We start from the raw sequence: 25,822 nt of genomic DNA on the forward strand, positions 1-25,822 counted from the left end.
TCCCCAGTTATGTTCCAAAATCTTTGGCAAAACACTATTTTAAAATTTTAAGCAAAGCATGTGAGAATTTAATTTAATTTAAATATCTGAATGGCTCCAAACTTTTGAATGGTAGTGTACAATTTTACAATAACAACTGACATTGTCTTTGGTTTTGCCCATTGAAGAGCTATATTGTTTGACCACTAACTGGTCATTGTTAAATAAAAATTTGGCATAATTTAAAAGTTTACTGCTAAATTTCAATAAATCTTTATCGTTTTGTAGAAATTGGTTCTGCTCTTCATTGGTTACTGAACAAGTCTTTCACGGATGGTTACCCTGATTTACAAAACACATTAGCACACACTAAACTACTGCAGCAACAGCAATCAGCGGCTGATTGGTTGAGGGAATTAACGCGCTTCAACCAGACTGCGACAGCACAACTTTGTGTAGTTCAGCCGAACAAAGCCAGATTGGGGTTGTGGGTTTGACAGCTGTTGTATCTTAAAGGGGTCACATGATGTTGCTGAAAATTACATTATTGGGTGTATATGGTGTAATGAAATGTGTTTTTGAGGTTTAAGGTTCAAAACACATTATTTTCCACATACTGTACATTATTGTTTCTCCTCTATGCCCCGCCTTTTTGAAAAGTATAGATTTTTACAAAGCTCATCGTTCTGAAAAGCTAGGTTTGCTCTGATTGGCCAGCTATCCAGTGCGTTATGATTTGCCGAATACCTCAGGTGTGTGACTAAAATTTTACGCCCCTGTGATGCCGTGTTCTAACAAATAATGCTACTTATCAGATTATGCCACCAACACTGCATTTATCTGACTGTAAGGGTAGGTTTAGGGTTGGGGTAGGTGTATATGTTAATAAAGGTGCAAGTCTAAAGTTTAAAATCCCGTAAGCCAATCACATTTGGTTATGCCGTGTGTTATGTGCTGGCTCAGCCGCCTCGAACTTCCGCTGTAAACACAGTTATGCTGTGAAAACAAACCATTGAGCGAAATACCGAACTGAACATGGCTGTGAATGACTTTTGCGGATTATGTGAAGTAAATCTACGCATCCACTATACAATCAGTGCATCTAAACTAATATTTGACAGTAGAGACGAGACGAACAGGAAAATATTTGCAGCCAACTGTCAAAGTTAGGATTAGTTCTGTTAAACACAGCTTTTCGTTCATTTCGAGTATGTCGGAAATGCTGCGACTTAATTGCAAGATTACAGCATGACATGGCAATATTCAAGGACTGGGAAAGAAAGGAGACACTGACCTGTCAAAAGGATGCCAGTTCAAGCTTAACCGATAAAAGAGACTGAGATACACCTTCTTAAACTCCAAGGACCATAAAAAACCAGAGGAAGGCCATTGACTTGCCATCATAGAGCAGTGTCACCAAGGTGGGTTAAACACTACAATGCTAGGCTGGACATAGGTCCAGTACTTTTATTCTCCACAACAGAGCGAATAGCATCCTGTGTCTCCATGTCCGCTGTCATTTTCCATTTCCCTAACCTAAACTAAAATCTTAAATTCTGAGCTTAACGTCTACGTCATGGCTTCCAGCTCTTTGTTCGTTGATTGGATGACTGGTGCGGAGCCGGAGAAAATATGGGAGCTGGTTTGCTATTTCAGACTTAGTACAGAAGCGAACTGAAATTGAGTGGAAGTACGAAGTCTGACGTAGTCAGGCTAGTAAAATCTGACAGGGTAGCACAAATCGTCAGAACATTGGCGCGACGAGACAAAACAAATTAAACCCATCACAAACGAGACATTTGTAGCATCCAGTATTGCGTATCACGCCACGTAAACATAAAACCATGTCTGCATTTGTGACCGGAGACATGACAAACAACAAGTGCTCCTCTACACTGCTCAAAACTCAAGTTTGAATCATTAGTGGAAAATCCTTTTTTTTTTTTTTTTTACTTTATTTATTTGAACAGGGACACTGTAAAATATACATTAACCTTAAAAAGGAGAGATGCAATACACCAGGTTGTAGCACTTATGCTAATTTCAACCTGTAGTCCCTGAGCAGGCTGATGACAAATAGATACACATGTTAATAATACATTTACCCCAACAATAAAGTTACGCCTTCTTTCTTTGCGTGAACATTTGGGCGGTGTTATGCAAATCTTCCCACACAGTGACATAGACATGTGGGGGTGTGTTTAAACGAGCCGTTTTAGGAGGGAGTGGAAAAAATATCTCTTTGGGTTTGAGACTTTAATCTTTGCAACTTTAGGGATTTTATCTATGCACGGACAGCTTGTAACACTCCAAAGAGAAAGGAAAACTTTTAATCACATTATATGACCCCTTTCACTTCTTGCCGCAATTTGCTCACCATTTTCTTGTCAATATTACAGAATTAATATTCAAGTCGGTTCATTGTCACTCATATAAATCAGTCACTATTTTATACAGTATGTCTCATAAGGTTGATAAAGGAGAGCGACCAAACACAACATCAGTGTTGTATAATCAGCATCATGGGAAATGATGCACATGCTCAAAAGTTGATTGTTCACAGACAAAAAAAAACAAAACAAAAAAAATTGTTTAAGATGCAAAGAGTGACAAGCAGTGTTGTTTTAGTTTACTTTTATTTTAATACTATTATATTATTTAATATTTAGAATTAGCTTTTGTTTTGTTAAGAGTTTTCATTTTAGTTTGTGTGCTTTATTTAATTTTGCATTTTATTTTATAGTTTATTTTATATTTTTGTTTAATAGTCATATTTTAAGTTAATAATTATATTTAAAGTTTAATTGATATATTGTAAGGTTAATACTTGTATTCAATTTCAACTTTATTTACTTTATTTAATTTGTTTTCAGTTAGCTCTGGTGGGAAGTCGCTGTGCTGTATATTCAAGCAAAACAGCAATCCTTCAGATAAAGATAAATTGACAGCAAAATGCAAATCTTTACAAGCAGGATGATCCCACAGCATATAGATGTGCTTGTTTATTTACTTGAGCTAAAAGGCACATCTGCCAGAGTTTGCTTCCAGATTCAGGCCTAATTGATAATATTCTCAATATTTTTTGATATTTGACATCTAAGCCTCATACTGCATACCCAATACTGTAGTAAAATGTTTATGCAGCATTATATAAGAAGTAGCATAGTTTAAGCTTACCTGTGAAAACTAAGTTTGCTCTTGTTGACACCTGGTGATGAGATGTTCTGTAACCTCTGCAGTGTTCGAGACTGCACATACATTCATCATTAAAACTGTAGTGCCACAGAACTGCCGACACACTCCTGCAAGCAATAGATTTGCTGTCGACCTGCAGGCGCACACACAGTTCCCGTTGGGTTTGATTGTGTGTCACAGACTGCGGTGTGTGTGTGTGTGTGTGTTCGTGCACTCATGCTGTGTCTGATGAAGGTGCTGAGCTGGAATCACCTAGAGAGCGATCCGTCATGTTCTCTTGCACTTTGCCAATTCCTCACTCTTTCTCACTCTCTCAGTTTTTCTAAACAAATTTTCTGATTCCTGTTCAAGGACAAATTGCGGTCCTGCAAGGCCCTGGGACACCAGCCTATTTGTAGCCCCCTTTTTTGTAATTTTGAGATCAGTGAATAGACATTATATCCCAACTGAACGTTGAAATTGTGAGATATAAAACCACAAATGCAATAAATTCTTGTGCACAGCCAAATGAAACAGAAACATTTTAGAAAATTTAAGATGGGAATCAGTGGTATTTCAGCACCATTTATATACTGTTGTCAACTTTATTATTATTTTGAATAAATTTATATATATATATATATATATATATTAAAATGTTTTAGCAAATTCGTTATGTGCTTTTGGCTTTTCTATTTAAATTTAAGTAATTTTAGTACTTCAACTTATTTTATTTCTAATTTTCATTCTAAATTCAATTTTTTTTTTTCTTATTAAGGCAAAATAATAATAATTGAATTATCATCATTTGTGAATAAAAAAATAAAAAAAATGTTGGTATTAACAAAATTTTTATACCTGCAATCCTTTACTTATTTTCTCATCTCTACAGTACAGTCCTACTGTATTTCTACTTTCCTGCATCTCTGTCTGTCTTTCAGCGTGTGTGTGTGTGTGCGTGTGTGTGTGTGTGTGATGTATTTGCCCTGTAGGCATTGATGTGTGCTGACGTCTAACTATTCGCGTGTTCTCTTTCATTAGCATTAGGGCCCTACCTCCATGATCCCTCATCCACAGAGCTCCGAACCTTACAGCGCCCCCTAGGGGCAAACAACACCACCCACACATTACATACACATTACACCGCTAAACAACATCTTCTGCTTGTTCATTTAGCAAGTTAGAGGATGTTAAAAAATAAATACATTAAAAAAACACCTATCAAGAGTTAACAAAAGTGGAAAAATGGCCCGGCAGGAATATTAAAGGTAGAAATAATAGAATAAAAGCAGAGATTCACTTACCTATACAACCATTAGAGTAGAGAGAGAGAAATAAAAATATGTCCTACTTCTGTCAGATCTCTGTCTAAGAGAGCAGGTTAGAAGAGCTGGCAGGGAAAGACAGAGAAAGAGCAAGTGTTGATCAAATCACAGTCACATTGTAATAGAATAATTCATGTTAGAGTTTCACCAGTCAGCTTTTCAATAGACATTTCCAAAGACAGAAACAGCAGTGTACACACAACAACTCCAACATTCAAATTTATTGATTAGTAATAAATATGCTGGGGCACAACCAATCAGCATCGCTCATTTCATCAGGCTTTCTTTTATTATTCTCAATAGACAACTTATAAAATGCTTTATCTCTTTCTGAAGGACACACATCTTGATTTTTATAGTCCATAAATGAAATTGGGAATAATATATAGTAGAGTAAAAGTCTGGAAACACCTGCTGGTTCATTTTTTTTTTTTTTATATAAAATGTTAGTACTTTTTAGAATTTTATACGTTTTTACATTTATTATGTTTTTTTTTTTAAATTGCAACATTTACAATAACAGTCATCGAAACTATAAAATAACACAAATGTATAGTTGAGCATATATGCTGTTTATATTTCTTGTAATTGGGATGAAGTATCAAGAAGGATCAATAGTGAAGTTGGGGTCCCAAGGGTTGTTTATTTAGAGCAGACGTGCAAAATGTGCAAATAAATAGATTTACGAACTTAAAACAAAGATTGGAATAAAAACAGTCTAAAACTAGAATTGCAAGTAATAAAAACAATACCAACTCCCCTCTACGACAGTGAGACATGCTACACAGCACTACATCCATTCACTACTAGTGATGACCATCTTAAATACACATTTTTTCCCAATCTCCCCAAATTGGAACATACCATTTTTATATAATAAATACAATTAATAATGCAATTAAAAAGAATAATGGATAAACCAAAACATTTACATACACTAGTGAAGCTAAGCGTTTTTCTCAGTTTGCGCTTCCTATTGCCACGCCCGCTTAGCTAGACGAAGAAATACAAACAAGCAACCAGCATTAACAGTGAAAACGGTGATGGGAGACAATTTCGAAGTCTATCCATCACAGAGTATTTTAACATATCATTTTTGATTGTGTTGTGAATTAAAAACCCAAAACTGTCAACCAGACCCAAAAACACTGGCTGGGTAACAAAATAATGAGCGCCACACAAGGTTTAAGGTCTCTCATAAAGTATGAAAAACAATGTATTCTGTATGACACTGTATGAACCTTTGAATTCTGTCAGAGATCACTTTTACACTACTTAAGATATCATCTGCTATAACATTTATAAGATAACTGTGTACCTGCTAATTTATTTTGGGGACAAATTTGTACCCAAAGGTGAGCTAAACATGACAAAATCTCCACATTTTGTATAAAATGTGTAATAAAAACACATTCATGTGTGTGTGTGTGTGTGTGTGTGTGTGTGTGTGCGTGTGCGTTTGTGTGTGTGTGTGCGCGTGTGTGTGTTCGCGTGTGTGTTTGCACGTGGGCACTTCAATGGCCCTTAAATTAAAGCTGGAAATTTTAAAAGTGTGATTAATATCTGTCACTGTTTCCATTGAAAACTGCAGTGTTCGGGAAATGTCTTTAAATGACCGGTCTTTTCACTTAATAAAGCGAATTTACCCAAAAGCACATGCAGATAAGTTTTCTCTGAAACTTTCTTCTCATTTCTCAATACAGAAGTAAATTCACGTGGGCTCCAATCACGGGCTTGAACAGGATGCTGTGGTTTTTCTGGTTCACCAGTCAGCATGCTTCTCTCTTGTCAACAGGCCAGACAGCGGTACTCTTCACAGTGCTTCTCTGTAATCTAAATGAGAGGAGGATGGAGATAGGTTTAATGAACCTCATCCAGTCAAGCGGCCCGTCCATTTAGATTCCCCCAAAAGTCACTGCCAATTAAATGGGGCTTGCTGGATGAGCGGAAGTTTATGGGGAAAGGGGAGACAGGGACTTAACGAGGTTAAATTAGGACACCCTCTCCACACACACACACCTTCCCACAACGACTGCCAGGAGAGTCCAGTCTATTATTGTTGGTCTTGCCATTATCCTGAAATAAACAAGAGGGAGCATACAAGGGAGAAAGAGAGGAGAGAAAGTGGGGGGAAAGGAGCAGAAGAAGAATGAGGGTAAAAAATAATGAGCAAGAAAGAATTGAAAAACGAGGCCTTTATACATGTTTTTATTTTTTTGTGATAGTTCATGTGTGCTCGATTTGGGGGGGGGTTAATGTGCATGGTTGTTATTCATGGTTGAACAACTTCTGCACAGCTAGATCTCAGTAATTGATCCTCTTTAAATAAAAACAAATCAAGTCAGCTCAATTTAAGCATGCTATTTTGGAAGCCCGATAAGAAGTCAAGGAGAGAACGAAAGATGAGTGCAGAGTGATTTAAAATGTATAGTTCACAACTAGTTTTCTTTATATGAAAATTTTATGAAAAATCTTTATGCATAAGTTCATAGAAGCCACATGAACCACAACTGTCAATCACCAAAATCAAGCTCTAAAAATGAGCATAAAACACAATAAATGTAACATAATGTGGCCCATATGATTTACATGCTATATTTCCAAGTCTTCTGAATAATCCAGCACTTCACTCAAAATAACTGTCTATTAGTGTTTAAAGATTCAGAGATCTGATTCTCAAATGAACAGCTCAGATGGTAAGATTATCAGTGAATAACTTACATTTCAGGACGATTCCTCACAAAGATACGATATGATTATTCTGGAATTATCATATATACTCGTTTTATAGGGATTTGTTCTTTTTTGGAACTTGATAGGTGTGAAGCTTGACTAAAAACGGAATGTGTAAAGAAGAGTGTGAAAATTATCCTTATATGTTCCACAGAAAAACAAGAGTTTGAAGAAAAATATAAAAGGATTTGAGTGAGTTATTAAATAATTTTAAGTGGTGTATCTTTTTTAAATGGAGAAAAGAAGGGGGAGGTGAATACTGAAAAATAAAAATGTGGTGAAGACAAAAGTGCAAACAAGTGTACAGAAAGAAGTGATGGAGTTCACAAGTCCTATAGTAAAAGATCAAAAATAAGATGAATAGTCCTCTTGTTTCTGTGGCTGTATGAGGAGGCCATGGGGAAGAAGAGAAAGAGAGGTCTTTGTTTTCAGAGAAAAACCCTTCTCTCTCTTCTTCACTAGATTAGACCCCCTCCCTCTTTCTTCAGTATCAAGAATGTTACTGGGGATTCTTCTGTCTTGAACTCAGAGGAACTGAGATCACACACAAACAGTGCTGCTGTACTTAAATGAGCGTAAGTGAATAGTTCACCCCAAGATTGAAATTCCATCATTTTCTGGAGCTTGACATTCATTAGTCAATGTCTAGTTTAGTTGTATAGAAAAGAGCAGCTTGTATGAGTGGCATGAGCACCAAGAACTGATCCTAGATCTTTCATTTGGGTCTTTGCATGTGCAGTGAATGTATGTAAAATAAAAAGATGCACGTATGCAGAACGCACGTGGGCGTTCTGCATATGTGCATTTAAAGACAGCATGAAACATTCATAACCCTTACTGCGGACTCGACGTGCATTAAAGCAATATTTTTCTCTGTCTCTATCTTGTCCTTCTGAGTACTCTTTACAATATTGATCCATGTGTAAGAGACCCTGAGAGACAGTCTGACTGCAGTCTGTAGTCTTAAGTGTGGATTGTTAGTCTCTCAAATGCCCTGTTTTCTGCTCCTTCAAACCTCCTCCACCTCACCAAAAGCTCCCTCCTGTAATCTCTCTCCGTCTTCCTCCTCTCATACTCTTCCTCATTCTTTCAGTCGTGTGGTGGATCTTCTTTCATTCAGTGTAACGATGTGACTCAGAGACTAAATCAGGGTTAATTTCCACAGCTGTAATAGCTGAGTTTTATGTTGATTTGGTATAATGGTTTTTATAACCAAGAAAAGTAACTCTTGCTTTACAATCTGCAAAAATAGCAGCAATCTCAGGTATTCCAGAAAAACTGGATTTTGCCATTTCTGAAGAATCAGAATCAGAATCAGAATCAAATGAAATAGTGGTAGCTGGATAAACAGAAGATTTATCTGCTTTTATTGATTCAACGCGACTAAAAAACACACAATAATGACAATACATGGTTTATCTGAGTTATTATTATTATAATTTTCATTAAAATAAAGTATATTTATAATACAATGCGTTCATCACTGCTTAGAATACAATGAAATACGTTGCGTGCCTTATTCTGTGGAAGAAGCCACATCATCTCACAGAAGGATTTATTTCAAACACTCGGCTGACCTTATGATCCTTATGAAGCGAGTTTGGAATAAAAATATGTTATTGAATGTGGTCATTTTCACATGCTTTCATGTGGAACACCATTTACTACACAGAGATGTAGTTCATTGAGAAGCTACGCAAACAGTGAAAGTGACATGACATTCAGCCAGGTATGGTGACCCATACTCAGAATTTGTGCTCTGCATTTAACCCATCCGAAGTGCGCACACACACAGAGCAGTGAACACACACACACACACACACACACACACACACACACACACACACGGAGCAGTGGGCAGCCATTTATGCTGCGGCACCCGGGGAGCAGTTGGGGGTTCAGTGCCTTGCTCAAGGGCACCTAAGTCATGGTACTGAGGGTGGAGAGAGAACTGTACATGCACTCCCCCCACCTACAATTCCTGCCGGCCCGGGACTCGAACTCACAACCTTTCGATTGGGAGTCCAACTTTGATTTCATAATCGTGCAATAATATCATCAGCGATTTTTTTGTTGCATTAATTGTCAGTGAACTATGGCTCTGTGTAGTAAATGCTGCTCCATCTGAAAATACGTGATGATGATTTACTGCTGATTACAGAATTGGCTTTACTAACAAAATGCACATTACAATCTATTCGATGAATATTGCACCCCTACTATCTATCTATCTATCTATCTATCTATCTATCTATCTATCTATCTATCTATCTATCTATCCGTCTGTCTATCTGTCTGTCTGTCTGTCTGTCTGTCTGTCTGTCTGTCATTCTTTTTATATCCATCTGTCCATTAGTCCATCCATTTATCCACCCATCTTTCTTTTTATTGTTCCATTTTATTTTTTACTCCTGTCTATCGGGCTGCTCTGTCAACAAAGTTTATAAAAAACTTTGTCAAGCCAACATACACACTAATGGATGATGAGTCTATTATCCTGTCAGTCATGGACTGTCAATCAAATTTGTATACAAAACCAAATTAACCCCCCAGAAATTATAAAGTTCACATTTATATGTTCAAAATCGCATGTTTTTGGAATTTGCTCTAGTAAACACCAAATTTACAAGCACTAGCTATGATGGCATTCGGTAGCCAGCCTATCGGGCCGAGTTGTCTCAAGTGAGAAGTATGCCATTGTGTTTTAGCACCAGTTTAATTGGATGTGGGTGACAGGAGAATAGAGGAAGGAATTGTCTATGTGGCAGTGTCTAATGGATTCAGAGCTAATTAAGTTCACACAAGAGATAGAGGCTCCCCACCATCAGAGGGACATAATGGCAGATTGTGTACGTGTTTGTGGGTTCACCCACACACATGCGAACGCGCTGAGCAGTAAACACAAGTTTGTTTCTAATCACACTATTGTCTCCGTTCTGCATGAGAGGATCAGAGGTGAGCAGCAAGCTCCTGTGAGCCTCTCTATCTGAGTATGCATGTTTCTTTGTTTTGGGCTTTTTTTCAGATCATTCTGTTTCACGCCCTCTCCTAGTTTTCCTCAATATCGGACTCGTTTCCTCCCTTCTAATCTTTGTGTCTTCTTTTTCTCCCTTCATTTCTCAGTGCATTTGCAGACCTACTTGCCCTCCCTTTGAACGCCCATTTTACGGTATGTTTGCGGTGTTTGAATGTAAGGAAGCGAGGACACCGGGGGCCAAAATAAAAGAACATGATGTTTTGGTGGTTAAGCTAAGACAAAACACATTGAGACTTGAAATTAATCTATTAGAAGTGTTAGAGAGGGGCAGTGAGGAAAAAGAGCAAAAACAGGTTGGAACACAATTCTACAAAACTGACTGATTGTTTGAATTCCGTCTCTGGAAGCATGTGACGATGTGCATGCAAAGGATCCAAAATTAACATCTGTCAAACAATAAATGCCAGTAAAAATGACTATGGAAAGTACATAATAAAAAAGTTACTAGCCAGAAGTAGTAGGTACCATTATGAGCTGCTACAACTACATTATACTTACAAAGTTCTGGCATGAAACGCTAAATGGCACAGTCCGATAGATCTAACTCGGTATGACATGACATCATCATCACGTCACAAGTTTTCTCCTGTATCGATAGCCAATGAGCTTGCTGCTCAACATTCAAATACTTACCTAATGTTTGTGGTAACTCCACTCCAGAAACCCTCCAGCTTCCCCAGCTCCACCTGTATGGATCTGCTATATGCACCCAATCATGTATGTTATTTGTGCAGCAGCAGTATTTCTTACATGCTCACAGCAGCATGTTGGTGGATGTATTGGCAGTAGCGAGTCTTGGTACTTGCTCTGCTACAGCAGATCTATTCCGACCAAATTTAGACCAAATACATTAACATTGTCATGTACATCACCATGCCAATCCCTTTGAAAGTTGTCATGACAGAAATGGTTTTAAACTAGGGCTGTCATTGTTAACGCATGTGATTCATTTTACAAATCCTAACCTATTCTAACCCTTTAACCCAATTTTGCTTCTTTGCTTGCGATTAGATAATTTTAAGCTTCTAAAATCCGGGGAACTTTTCAGTCCAATGATCCAGTAAGCAAATGCATTCAAACAATCTGTCCAAAAAAGCTCTAATATAAAGGAAACCAGGCTGATTACATCAAAGATTGCAGAGCTCTCTCATATTCCGTGACTGTTTCTGAAGAGCGCGAGCCCTTACAGTCGTGCTGTGTGAAGTACAGACTGAACGGACTGTCAACATCCCACTGCTGTATGGCCAGATGACACGCAAACTACTGTTTCTCGAGTACAGTTTTGATGGATGAAGATTGCAATCAAGGTAAAGATGATTGCGGTGGCATACAGGAGTCATACAGTAAGCATGCGTGTGTCCGTTATATCAATGCATGTATAAATGCTCTTGACGTACTGATCGCACCTTGTATTTATGCACAGCACAGACCTTTACGCTCATTCATGTTGTTTCCACACACATTCACAATAATGAATGGATCTGTCTGATACAGTAGTAGATATATGCAGTCAGCAGGCGATTGGTTTATTTATTTTTTTTATTTTTTTGCTATATCCATGTGGTCCTGTTCAGTATCGCAACTTGAATTCTCTAAAATGTGAAAAAGTTATTTGCTGTTGCACTGTACACATACTATAGATTTTTTTCTTTCATATGTGCTTATATGGGCTCCTTTGGTGTCCTTTTGGAGTCCTTTTTGGAGTTTCTAAGTGTCCTTTTTTGGAAAGAAATTAGTCTTTCAGAAAATACAGATTTTTGAGAATTTTGAGAGTTTACTTTGCTGGATGTAGCAAATGATGACAAAATAAACATTTGAAACAAGATACATAGCCTATGCTTAATTTCATGAAGTGTGCGATTAATCGTGTTTAATCACAGAAAAGGGAGGTCATTATCTGAATAAAAATGTTAATCAATTGACAGCCCTATTTTAAACATAAGAAGTTTAACGATAGATAGATAATTTGTGTAAATGTAATTAAATTGAATTATTTAAATATTCACCATCACCAGTCATTATTGGAACCCAAATTGCAATTGTTGAAGTATTTGCTTGTCTGTCCAGTCATGTATGACAGCACATGTCTGTGTGTGTTTTATGGAAGAATAAGTCATTAATCCATCTTGACTAACCGTCTGTTTGATGCTCTACTCTGGTAACACTTTGGATGCATTTGTGTTTGTGTGTGTGTTCGCTCCTGCTGCATCTTGGAGTGTCTGACTTTATCAATTATCTGCTTTAATGAAATCGACTGAGATTCAGCTGGTGATTGAAGGTGATAAAGGGGTTAGAAAAGTGTCTGTGTAATAGATCTCCATGGCAACAGTCAATGGGAGTGAGTCACATTGATGGAATGGCCTCTGTTGGGAAGATGGGGAAATCAAATTGAGGCAGTTTCTATAGCGACGCTCCACTGCAGCTGCCTCTGCATCTGTCTCGGTGTGTGTTTGTGTGTGTGTGTGTGTGTGTTGTTATATCTTGAGGAGTAAGAGCTCATTGGTGTCTAAAGTGACCTAACGACTAGCTATTTACACTCAAAGGATCCAACCATAACCTTCAGATAAAAAATAAATAAATAATAAAATGTGTAGTTTCACAAAGTGACTCATCATTTAATCTTTCTATAGCCCTCACTTACACAATACTCTCTTTTCCCCTCATTTCAAATTTTTTTAGACATCCGCGACCGCAGGAAGAAACCAGTCATGCTGTTCATTCACGGTGGCTCTTACATGGAAGGAACCGGAAACATGTTTGACGCCAGTGTGCTTGCGGCATATGGGAACGTCATTGTAGTCACCATGAACTATAGGCTGGGAGTTCTGGGTAAGTGTACTTCATTTATTTCCCATTAACTCTTCATGCAGGTCGGAAATCACAAGAGGCACAGAAACTGCTCCATATGGCAGAGCAGATCATTTCTTGTTTTACTTTGGACGTTTTCACACATTTTTCTATCATGTTTATTACAGATGGTAAGCATCGCTGCATCGGCATAAAAGTTAACGATGCAATGCATTGATTTAAAAAAGTGTTCTTTGGATACAAGTTGGCAATTGTATCAAGATGTTCCGTTGTTGCAACATATGCTCATTGGAAATACATGCCTCTATATATACATTTCTGCAAAACTGAAAAAACGTACCTACTATATATGTACAAATTGCAGAACTGCATTTTCCAGTTGAAATTAACATTACCGGCAGTAAAACTCCAACAACTTTTATTCCTTTTCACACAAAGTATGATTTAGAGGTACAGAGTTTTGTTTTATCAAGGCTAATTTTCACACAAATGCTTTCAGAATATTATGTTATGACTTGATTTGAATCACGTATTGAACATGTTTTAGCCCCACTCTCTGGACAATTCACTTTAAAATTGTTGTGAAACGTGCTGTAGGGTACATAATGTATTTGTTGTATTGAATCGAAAAATACATTGCACTGCATCGTAATGAGGTTAATCACATTACCGTATTTTCTGGACTATAAGTCACACTTTTTTTCATAGTTTGGCTGGTCCTGCGACTTATAGTCAGGTGCGACTTATTTATCAAAATTAATTTGACATTACCCAGAGAAATTAACTAAGACACCTGAACCAAGAGAAAACATTACCATCTACAGCCGCGAGAGGGCGCTCTATGCTGCTCAGTGCTCCTGTAGTCTACACTGAAGACATAGAGCGCCCTCTCGTGGCTGGAGACGGTAATGTTTTCTCTTGTTTCTAAATAAATGCGACTTATAGTCCAGTGCGACGTATATATGTTTTTTTCCTCATCATGACGTATTTTTGGACTGATTCAACTTATACTCAGGTGCGACTTACAGTATAGTCCGAAAAATACGGTACATACATATCTGCTTCATATCTGTCTACATTGTATCGTAATGTTGGTTATGCATTGAGATGGGTATCACATTGGCCTCCGTTATGGAGATGCCCAACTCTAATGTTTTTGAAGGCAGCTTTGGGATTCATGTTTTTTATTTATTTGATTTCAGTTATTTCATTTTAGTAAATCCGTTCATTTGGAATGTTCATTTGGGCATTTGGAATGTTCATGTTTTGTGTTTCAATCATGTACATCAAGCAGAAGTTTTTGTCTGAACTAATTCACGGATTCATTTTTTCATTTTTCTTTTGTTTATATTAACAGTATGTCAGTGACTAAAAACTGTGCAGAGAAGAGGGAATGAGATGAGCATTAAATACCAGGCAACATTTCCGGCTACACAACACTAATGTGGGGGCACTTTTAGCGGTCTGGTCAAGATAGTTAACTTTTAGTCTGGGTTTTAAATCTGGGTGAATTGAGCCATTGATTTTCTACAGAAAAAAGCGCCAGCAGATCCCACAGTGCTCCAATTACAGGCTATAGGTCAATTTTTGCTTAATTGGTGTTATTATATAAGAGTCGCTTAAAGTAAATGCTGGATCAGAATAGATCCCCGGGGAAGCTACCTGCTATTGTCATTAGAATGAGTTTCTTTATTCGTTTTGACCGCAAAGCTGAATATGCATAGTTCAGAAGTGTGAGAGTTACTTAAGGGTAATATGAAAGCGTTTTTGAGTTAAAGTGCTAAATCCTTTCTCATTTCCTCTCTCTTTCTCTCTTTTATTATTTTACAAGACTGAAATATTGAAGAGTGATATATTCATGCAGATTAGCTTTGACTCGGTTTTATTGGGCCACAGCAGTTAGAAATATATTTTTCCATTTCTTACTTTAACTGTGTCACTGCCCAGAGCGGGGATAAAGCAGCCTTTAGATTTGCACTTAATAAAAAAAAAAAAAAAAAAGAAGACGCTTGAGATGTTCAAAGCATTACTACTAAACTGCAGAATGGTTGGATCTGGTTTGTATTCGTAATACTTGTAATATATAACAAACACAAATACAGCTGAAGGGCTAAAGGCTGAGTCAGATGGTTCTAAGGCCCTGGGTGTGGTACTTTAGCATTTTGACTTTCTCTGGTCGAATTAGTGTGTTATGTACTTGGCTCTGGAGCTTAGTGCAGATAGTGAAGCTTAGACATGTCAGCCTCTCAGCTCAGTTCTTCCTGCCATGCAAAAGACAGTGCTTATGTTTGTTTGTGAATGTCTTTCTCTCACTGCCTGTTTGTCTCTTCATAGACTCAAGACTTTCCCATCTAGATATAATGCAAAGAAACAAGGAATTTAAATTGAGGCAGAGAGAGAGAGTATGTGTGTGGGTCTACAGCATTGAAGCCACAGTGGGATTAGTAGTGACCTGTTAATTTAAATAAAAATATACATTTGAATGGTACCAAAACTGTTCATGGAGCAGTGCTGCGGAGTAACTAACTAAAAGTAGAGACACTACTTGATAGCTTGATAGTAGCTAAACTGTTTTCAAACCGATGTAGCTATTTTATTTAAGCTATTTTTGATGACATCACTGCATTCCACTTTTTTAATGTCACATAGTTTGTACATTGATCTTTTTTTATATCATGTATTGGTGGGAAATATGAACTCCATATTAAAGTTCAGCAAACTAATTAATTTGTTTAATATAAAACTTTTTGTGAACCAGTTTATATAAATTAGGTGCTTATTTTATTACAGTAGCTAACATTTTATCCTAACAAACTGTTACACTAAACTAAAATACTGATTTATTTTAGGCCTTGTACTAAAGTTCTCATAAGATTTTTTGTTTGTTTGTTTCTTTAACACAATGTTTAAGTAAACCTAGTTATTCATCACTGTTTTCAACTGAGTTACTGAGTTATATAATTTGGTGTGTCTTCTAGTTGTATTGATTATAATTTAATACAAAATTATAATTTCAAGTTTAATACAGTCACCCATATTGAGATCATTGTTTGTTTTTGTTTTTAAAAATAAATACTTTTATTTGGCAAGGATGCATTACATTGACAGTAAGGATATTTAAAATGTGATGGAAGATTTCCATTCCAAATTAATGCTGTTTATTTGAACTTTCTATTCATCAAAGAATTACATATCATGCATATAAAGCAGTACAACTGTTTTCAACATAGATAATAATATGAGCACTAAATCTGCATATTACAATGATTTCTGAAAGATCGTGCAACATTGAAGGCTGTAGCAATGACATAATATTACTGTTTTAATATATTTTTGATTAAATGAATGCAGACATAGAGACTTTTTCCAAAAACATTATCTGGTCGCCTTTAAAAAAAACTTTAGTATCACTTTAGTGAACGATAGTGTACATAAAAATGTATCCCCCTTCATTGCTAGAGTTGTGCCATACCTGGACCTCAAGGACATCTGGTGCATGCAAGTCTCCACAAAGTTGAAATGTCATGCAGGATTTATAGCAGCAATGACAGGACACAATTAACATCAGCACATCTCATCATGCACTGGCAGCAGTGTTCGGTCGTCACGCCCCTCCTCTCCACTTTCGGCTTCTGTCATGAGCCTGGATGTGGGCCAGCAATATGAGCACTGAGGCGACAGTAAATCAAGGAATTGCAGATCCTCTATCATCATGGGTCGTCATCTGAAATGAGAATGAGTGACGTGACTCAAACTATAATTTAGATAAAACCATTGGCCTGCACACAGTCTGTCACTTGTTCAGTCACAGATGCTTTGCTCGTTAGACTTATGGACTCAATTTATAGTCAAACCTCATCCAACTGAAAGAATTCGATTTCATTTTTAGACTTAAGGAAGATTGCATAATTCTTTCATTTAAAGGTTGTGTAGTTGCATGGGTCATCTGAAGGTTGTCTTGATCGTTTTAATATTATATAAGCCACTGGAAGATATTTTTAATACTTCATAGCTGCCATAGTCCATAGTATACCCCATAGTCGCTCTGGCTTTGCCAAGTGTCTGAGGTGCGAACTAAGATTTCAAATCTCTCAACCATTGAATCAATACATTTTCACAATATTTTGAAATATCTTAAATAGCAATAATCACAATGAAAAAAAAACAAGCACTTTTAAATTAAAGTCAATTTAAAAAACATTGTTTATGTGAAGTTGTCATTAACATTTGAAAAAGGTTGAATTTGTTAGGCAGTGCATTAGGTAACATGAATGAGAATTATATATTATTTATATATATATATATGTATGTATATATATTTACATGAACAAATTCAGAAATGCAGTAAAAAAGGGTTTTCATTGTTAGTTCATGACTCTTAATGCATTCCCTATTGATAAATATTATAATAATTACTGATAAATATTTATTTTAAACTTTTACAAAGTGAAACTTCAATTAGATCAGGCAGTCTCATTGATCGATCCTGGATTAATGTTATTTCTATAATCGTTTTTTTATGGAGTATGCAACCTTTTTATTGTAATTCTATGTGATTTCACTTGTGCTATTCACTGTACTGTATTGTTTTGCATTATTATTGTATTATTCTTAATGCATTAACTATTGGTAACCATTTGGACCTTATTGCAAAAGTGATTTAGATTATAACTGCAGTTAGTTCTGCCAGTCTTATATTTGTATTTTGTATTTTTATAGAGTATATAACATTAGATAGGATTTTTATGTGATTTTACTGACTTGCCTGTACTTTACTGTACATAATATCCAGTGAATATTCAAAATTAGTAGTTGAGTTGCACAGCTAAAAGAGCCAGTCTAAGGTTGACAGAACTTTAAATCTCCTTTTATTTCTTTGTTTGTGATTTGTTTAAATTGGTTTTGATGACTGACCCACAAGTCCATTAGCTCAGCTATATATACAGTACAGACCAAAAGTTTGGAAACATTACTATTTTTAATGTTTTTGAAAGAAGTTTCTTCTGCTCATCAAGCCTGCATTTATTTGATCAAAAATACAGAAAAAAATGTAATATTGTGATATATTATTACAATGTAAAATAATTGTTTTTAAATGTATTATATTTTAAATGATCATTTATTTCTGTGATGCAAAGCTGAATTTTTAGGATCATTATCACATGATCCTTTAGAAATCATTCTAATATGATGATTCATTATCAAAGCTGGAAACAGTTCTGCTGCTTAATATTTTTTCAGAACATGTGATACTTTTTTAAGATACTTTGATGAATAAAAAGTAAAAAAAAAAGAAAAAGAAGCTTTGTTTTTAAAATATTAATATTTTGTAATAACAATATACACTACTGGTCAGTAATTTTTTTTTCTTTCTTTTTTTTAAATAAAACAAATACTTTTATTCAGCAAGGATGTGTTAAATTGATAAAAAGTGATAGTAAAGAAAATATATTATTAGAATATATTATTAAAAAGAAATTTATTTTGAATAAATGCAGTTCTTTTTAACCTTTTATTCATCAAATATATTAGACAGAAGAACTGTTTCCAACACTCATAATAAATCAGAATATTAGAATGATTTCTAAATGATCATGTGATCGACTGGATGTTACATGTGACACTGAAGGCTGGAGTAATGATGCTGAAAATTCAGCTTTGCATCACAGGAATAAATTATATTTTAAAGTATATTCAAATAGAAAACTATTATTTTAAGTTGTAATAATATTTCACAATATTACTGTTTTTTCTGTATTTTTTATCAAATAAATTAAGGGTTGATGAGCAGAAGAAACTTCTTTCAAAAACATAAAAAATAGTAATACGTCTGAATGCCTGTTATTGTTAGTATTGAGTGTCATATTTGTGTGTGCATTGGAAACACTCTTGGATCCAATTTAGCTGAACTAGAGTTCATCATTTTTATATCATCTGTCACATAATATACAGTATCTCTTGCACAAACAAACAGACACACATATTAAAAGGGCTTGGGTGGAAAAAATAAGCAATAGCTATAAATTCCTTATTTACACACACTTCTTTCTCTCTCTCTTTATCCGTTCAGGTAGTTCTGTCTGTCTTTTTTTTTACCCTGCTGCAGGTTTTTCTGAAGAAAGCTTAAGTAGACTACAACAGCATTCATCATTGCTTTGACACCATCACTTGTACATACATCTTTTCCCTTCCTGCTATACTCAGTTTTTGCTCTGGTGAGCGGTGAGCTGCAGGTAGAAGTGCCATCTTCATATTTTTTTATTATTATTTTTTTTTTCACAGCATCCCCTGTTACCGTGACAGCGGTTGCCGTGGAGGCAATGATTTAGGCTTACCACTTGCACTGCATCTTTCTGTGGCTTGCCGGGGAAAATGGTGTCTCGACCCCAAGCATCACCCGCTGGATATCACATCAGTACCTATACAAGAAAACATTTCTGAAATCCAGTGGATATTTTATTGTAGCATTCACTCTTATTCTTGTTTGTCTGTTATCTAGCTGAATCATTTTCTCATTTCTGTTTGTCTCTTGCTCTCTCTCTCAGTCTGGAGTGCATTCTGAAGGGAATTCATCTCCCTTTGTTAAATATGTAATGGATAAACCAGGTGCTCACAAAGTCATTAAGAGTTTGACCTTGGCTTTGCTGAAAGAGAGACAGAGATGGAGAAAATAGAAAATAAACACTGGGTTGTTTTAGAGGAGGAGAGTGGGAAAGACAAAATATATCGTTTGGAAAATGTATGTATTGACAACAAGATGCTTCATGGTAAAATATTATCCCATTTTCTACACTATGTTATACTTTGAAGTACTTTGGAGTATTATGTCAAATATGGTAGTCATTCAAAACTATGGTACAGTAATTTTTTCCAAGGTTACATTTAAAACATAATAATAGGCTGAAAATAAATAGTTGAATCTCAGGAAATCATGCTGTCACACATTAATAAAATCAGCAGTACAGTGCCATTATGTAGAAATACAAATGCTAAAGATTTACAATAAATTTCCATTTGTTAAAATAAGTTAAATACTTCATTGAAAATTAAGGTAACACTTTTGTTTGGCAACCAATTCTCACTGTTAACTAGTCGCCTTTTATCATGCATGTAACCAGCTTATTGTATGTTTATTAGATCTTATAAACCACATATCCATGCCATATTCTGCATAACCATAATTTAGATCCCTTAACCCGACCCCATACCTAAACTACAACTACCTAACTGACTATTAATTAGGAGTTTATTTAGGCAAAATCATAGATTATATAGGTAACAGTAAAATTTGGTCCCCAAACTAAAGTTTGACCAAAATTAACACTGAAAAACATTTACTAATACACTATTTAATCAAAAGTTGTATATGTTAGTAGTATTTATCCTGTTAATTGTCACCGGGACGCCTACGTTGACTATACTATATTACAATCAAATCTAATCTAATCTTGACAAACTATATATCGTTGGAAAGGTCTAAGACTCCCAAATATATATTTTACCAATATTTTTTGTTAAAAATTATGTAGGAAAAGTAATAGATGAATTTATGACAAGAGTGCACCCTCAGAAATCTACATTACAAAAGGAGCTTTGACCTTTGTTTAAAAAAAAAGACTTCCTCGTTGCCCTTTTTCTCTATCACATTTTAGAAATCATCAGAAGTTATATATCACTTGAAAACATAAAATCTCAAAATTCATCCTGTAAAACCCATTTTAAAATCAGACATTGCATTACCATGTAAATGGCACATCAAAATCATGTTACAAAATGTTTTCAGTCATGAATTATAAAAATTAGGTTTGTATCATGCACATTCATCTCTATCTTCAAAAACGTGAGTGACAGTTAACAGGTTAATGAACTTGAGATAATGTGAATTAACAGTGAACAGTTGTTTGGTTCATTGTTAGTTAATATTAGTTGCTAACATTAACTAATGGGACCTTTGGACAATTCTCGCCATTAACAAACCATTAACTATTACTTTTGCCTTAATAAACTCCTAATAGTTAGGTAGGAAGGTAGTTGATGAGTTTTTAGGTTTTAAGGTATTAGGTTGGGTTTTAGGTTAGGTTGTATAAGTGCTAACAAAGGGCCAATATGTTAATAATAGGAATGCTAATAAGCAACTGGTGAGAATTGGTCCCTAGAATGAAATGTTTGGGGTAAAATATAACCTTGATATGTTTTATGAGATTCACCACCAGATAAAGTAGAACGAAAGGGTGAAATTTGTATTGTGTTGCTTAAAACTGCAATTCTGGTGCTGTTATAGAAACCTGCTTCTGTCTGTTACACACAGACTGACACTGAATCAACAACTAGAAGTTCATGAAGAGTAATGACATTCATGTGGAAGGTGGAAGCACTGATGGTTAGTGGGGGGTCTTATTTACGTGTGAGCGTGTCCTGACAAGGTTGAGGGAGATATTAAGACGTGAACGAAGAGCCAAGCTCCAGATCCTGACCATCCGAGCAGTTTCCATAGCAACCCAAGGCAGAACAGATAAGCTGAGGTCTCTTGACTCCGAGAGAGAGTGAGAGAGAGAGAGAGAGAGAGAGAGAGAGAGAGAGAGGAAGAGATGGGAAAAATCAGAAGAGAGAGACTGAAAGATCAGGGAGGAAAAATAATGAAAGAGACATGAGATATGGAAGGATGACATAAATAAGAGGTCTGATCTTGAAGCACACACACACACACACACACACACATTTCCCATCACGTGTTTCATTCATTCATTTAGGTTCCTTTTTTAGTTGCTCTTTTGCCCTCATCACATATTTTCTTGCAGTCTCTCTCTCTCCCTTCATTATCTATTGCCTCGTTTTCCAACTTCCTCAGCGAGATCTAAAAAAAAAAAAAAAGATTAACTGCACTCATGGATGTATTACACCGTAGACATGTTTTCTGTAACTTCCTGGAAACTTATGGCTCCATTATAGTTGGAGATAAGTTTCCTCAAGCTTCTGACAGACAGGAGAGAATTCACCCGGATTTGAGCAACTTTGCTTCAAACAGCTGACACAACTTTTGTGCTTATAGAGCGAGTCTGTGTTCGGATGTTGGAGTTTTCCACCTGACAGGTGCTTTAACCTGTGGGAATTACAGCCTTGGATTTTGAGTGGGTACAGAAGGAGACAAGGCCCATATGTATCAGCCATCTCTGGGTTTGACTGGCGGTTGAATTCAGCTTGTTGTCATATGGGGATTTTGTAGATGTATTTGGATCTAGAATAAACACAGACCCTAAAACAATGCTCAAGCTATTTTTTTATACATATATTTTAAATTTCAAGATTTTCACTGTTCTTTCCGTTATCATTGAAATTCAATGTTAGCCTTTTTTGACATGTCTGTTCATATAAGATGAGAAGATGAGACATCTTTATACGTCTCTATTCCCATTCTAGTGCACACTGACTGGACTGTAGGCAGCGGTGGCCTCTGGTCACATCCTCTCTGGACAGCACAACTGGGCTTTTTTAATCCTGCTGCTCTCTTGTCATCTCTTCTTGTCTCTTCTGTTTTGAACATCTCTGTAGCATTTTAACTACATATACAGACAGGGCAGCATCAGGGACATTGATAATGGCTGTCAGACTGATTTGCATAAGCTGAAGGACAGGTGGAGGATGTGACCAGTGGCTAGTGATTGATTGACAGCTGAGGGCCGCCCCCTGCCTGACAAAAAATACAGGAATGCAAGATGTAAAATTGCATTTTAATAAAATATTAGTGTATTTAAAGCCCAAGGAATGCAGGAGAAATGGAGGAGAAGGAGATTAAGTGACAGGGATGAAGCTTCCTTTTCTTCCATTAGGTTGCAAAACCTTTTATCAGCCTGTAAAAAGAAAGACAGAATGATGTATACAGCAGCCCAAAGAATTAATTGGATACTTAAGCCACTTTTCAAGTAAAACATTTGACAAAATGATCTTTTAGTTAGGTTTAAAATTATAAAACGATTCATATTTTACAAATGAAAGAGTAATGCACACAATATTATTTCATGATTTACTCAACGTTATGTTGTTGCAAACCTACATGACTTTCTCTTTTTCACAGAGCACAAATGGTTTATTTTCAAAGCAGTTCCTAGTCATTCTTTTTCATATAAGGAAAGTGAATGAGAACTGGGACTGTCAAGATCCAAAGTGACAAAAACACAATAAAAGTGGCATGACTCATGCTCTATATTCAAAGTTCTCTGAAACATGTGATATGATGAAATATTCCTTTAAGACAAAAGGTATTTGGAAACTTTCTAAAGATCAGACTTGGGGAAACTTTCTATAGTTGTCCCCATCTCCATAGTTAATGAGTTGAACTACTAAATTTGCTATGACACATGTATGAACCTGGAAGTGAACAGCCACTAAAAAATCATTTTATTGGCCAGCTGGTTAAAAGCAACTGCAATAAACTCAAGCAAGGTTATTTTATATTGATGTTTTGCATCAGTTACAATGAATGCATTTTGTTTCTTTTTGTGGCCACTGTATGTAATACATAGTTGACATTGCCTGCCCTAGTTAGTATAAATATCCCATGTCTTCACAAAAAGTATTTAATGTCACCCACCCTTTACATTTATAAAATGATCTGGAAATGTCAATTTTCTCCTCCGTCCGTCCGTCCGTCCGGTTTTTTTTTTTTTTTTTTTTTTTGGCTTTGTGCCTTGATATGCTCCATCTCTCTCCATTTAAGGTCATAACTGTGGAGATCAGCTGCCGCCCTTCCCTCAGCTCCCATTTTCCTTTCATGCAAATTAGATCGGAGGGGACTGCACAAAGCCGCAATTACTTCAGGTTAAACACACACACACATCGCATGGATGACTGATGGAAAGTAGCATATGGAGAGAGAGGGGGTGGTTTAAGGTTCATTTCAGGCTGCAATTTGGTGTAATCAGGTTTGCATACGCCATATTGCATGTGTTTAAATGTGTAAGACTGCATACCCATGTGCCCAAGCGCCCCTACCCTACATTCGGTGCAAAATTCCAGGTTTGCAAGCTGCTCATACTAATTAACTAATTAACTCATTAACCAATTAACTGGTGCATTCTGGGGAAGCAGCCCATTTCCTGTCAGCGTGTTTTCACGCTGGTCTTGGAGCCTCAGGGGATGGTGATATCTCTGCTAGTCTCCTTTCATTCCACTGTCTTGCACTGAGTGTTTAATAAACCTCCCACACTCTGCTGAGCAGAAACAAAGACCTCCACCGCTATTATCAGTACTTATTTATTCCAGTGATGCTTTTCTATAGAAAGAAGAATTTAGGGGGGGTGACTCGTCATCTTCGGTTTGTGGTGCTCAGCAAGGCGTACTCCTTGTTTCACTCTTCTTTAGACATCACTGAAGTATCTAACAGCAGTGTACCTCAGTCATAACTCGGAGACTATTCGAAGGCTTTGGAAGCTGCACACCTCTAGTGCTGAGCCAATCAGGTGTTCCAGTTCCACCGTGTCGATGTGGGATTGGACAGGACGGTGCTAGAAGCACTAGTATATGATTTGAAATCAACATGTGTTTGTTTTTCCCTTCCTTAATGCAGACAGAGTAGCATTTTTGATAATGAATTCTAGCCTGTGGATTCTGCATACAAACAGTTTAGAGGAGACAGAGACCGGCTAGAATCATCAATGAGATGTTTGGCTTTATAAGTCCATTCTGATCTCAGTTGTTTTCTTTTTTAATTCATCTACCTCTAATTAGATTTCATTGTAATTACTCAAGCCTGCTCTGCTCATCATGATGCTTCTAAGTTAGCTTACTGAAACAACCTTTGTGTTAATTGGTTAATTAATAATTAGTTAATAGCTTAGTGAGTGAGTGAGTGAGTGAGTGAGTGTGTGTGTGTGTGTGTGTGTGTCTGTCTGTCTGTCTGTCTGTCTGTCAGTCAGTGAACTGCCGTTAATCCATCACACAGAGTTTCACTCTACACAGTACACCCTGGACTACATTTCCCATGCTCCATTGCACCAATCTCACACAGCACAATCATCAGACATGCTTTATAAGCACTTGACTTCCCCCACACACTGCCGAGTATTGTTCTGCACATATCCCTCTCCTAGCGATAGCTGTAATACCGAGCCTTTCCGTGTTTGTTTTCATTGTCTTGTTTTGGTTTCTAGTTTCCATAGTCTTGTTTCAGTTTATGGTTTTCATAGTCTTATCTTAGTTTCTAGTTTTCATAGTTTAGTCTTTTTTCTGCCTTGCCCTGTTTCTCATGTTTTGACCCTTTGCTCTGGATAATGGATTACCCCTCTTGCTTAGCCCTCTGGATATTGTTCCTTCATCGAAGACCCACGCTTGCCCTAGGAATATTTGTCTTGCCCTCTATATACCTGTTTGCCAGTGTTTGACCCATGCCTGTTCCAACCACGTCTCTGTGTAATACAAGCTTGCACATGGATCCGCATGTCTAACGTCAGCCCCGTTACAGATAGATAGATAGATAGATAGATACTGCAACCCCTCTCCTTCATGATTTCAAACTCAATTCAAATTGGAATTGGTATTTAAAGGGCATTCTAAATTCAATACCGAAATAGTGCACCCTGACTCATTGAGGTTGTGCCATATGCAACAAGTGGTCTATGAGCGGAGGTGCATGTGCCGTCTAGGGCTAAGACTCATTGGAGAAGCAGCTTTATTGATGCTTAGAGCACTGCAGTCAGTGCAGACCTAAGTATTCTTTTGTATGTTTATTTTGTTGCTTGATCAGTGTAGGGTATTCAAGCATGTTACACAT

The 25,822-nt window shown here is 36.5% G+C and overlaps 1 protein-coding gene across 1 annotated transcript in view; it reads left to right on the forward strand.

The window, feature by feature from the left end:
• LOC113081075 (neuroligin-2-like) overlaps positions 1–25,822 on the forward strand; it is a 144,586-nt gene that overhangs the window by 83,241 nt on the left and 35,523 nt on the right. The window contains exon 4 of the mRNA XM_026253121.1: positions 12,928–13,077. Within this exon, the coding sequence (XP_026108906.1) occupies positions 12,928–13,077 (150 nt within the window). The remainder of the gene's footprint in view (positions 1–12,927; positions 13,078–25,822) is intronic.

Source organism: Carassius auratus, unplaced genomic scaffold, assembly GCF_003368295.1.
Source record: "Carassius auratus strain Wakin unplaced genomic scaffold, ASM336829v1 scaf_tig00033084, whole genome shotgun sequence".
NCBI classification, from domain to species: domain Eukaryota; kingdom Metazoa; phylum Chordata; class Actinopteri; order Cypriniformes; family Cyprinidae; genus Carassius; species Carassius auratus.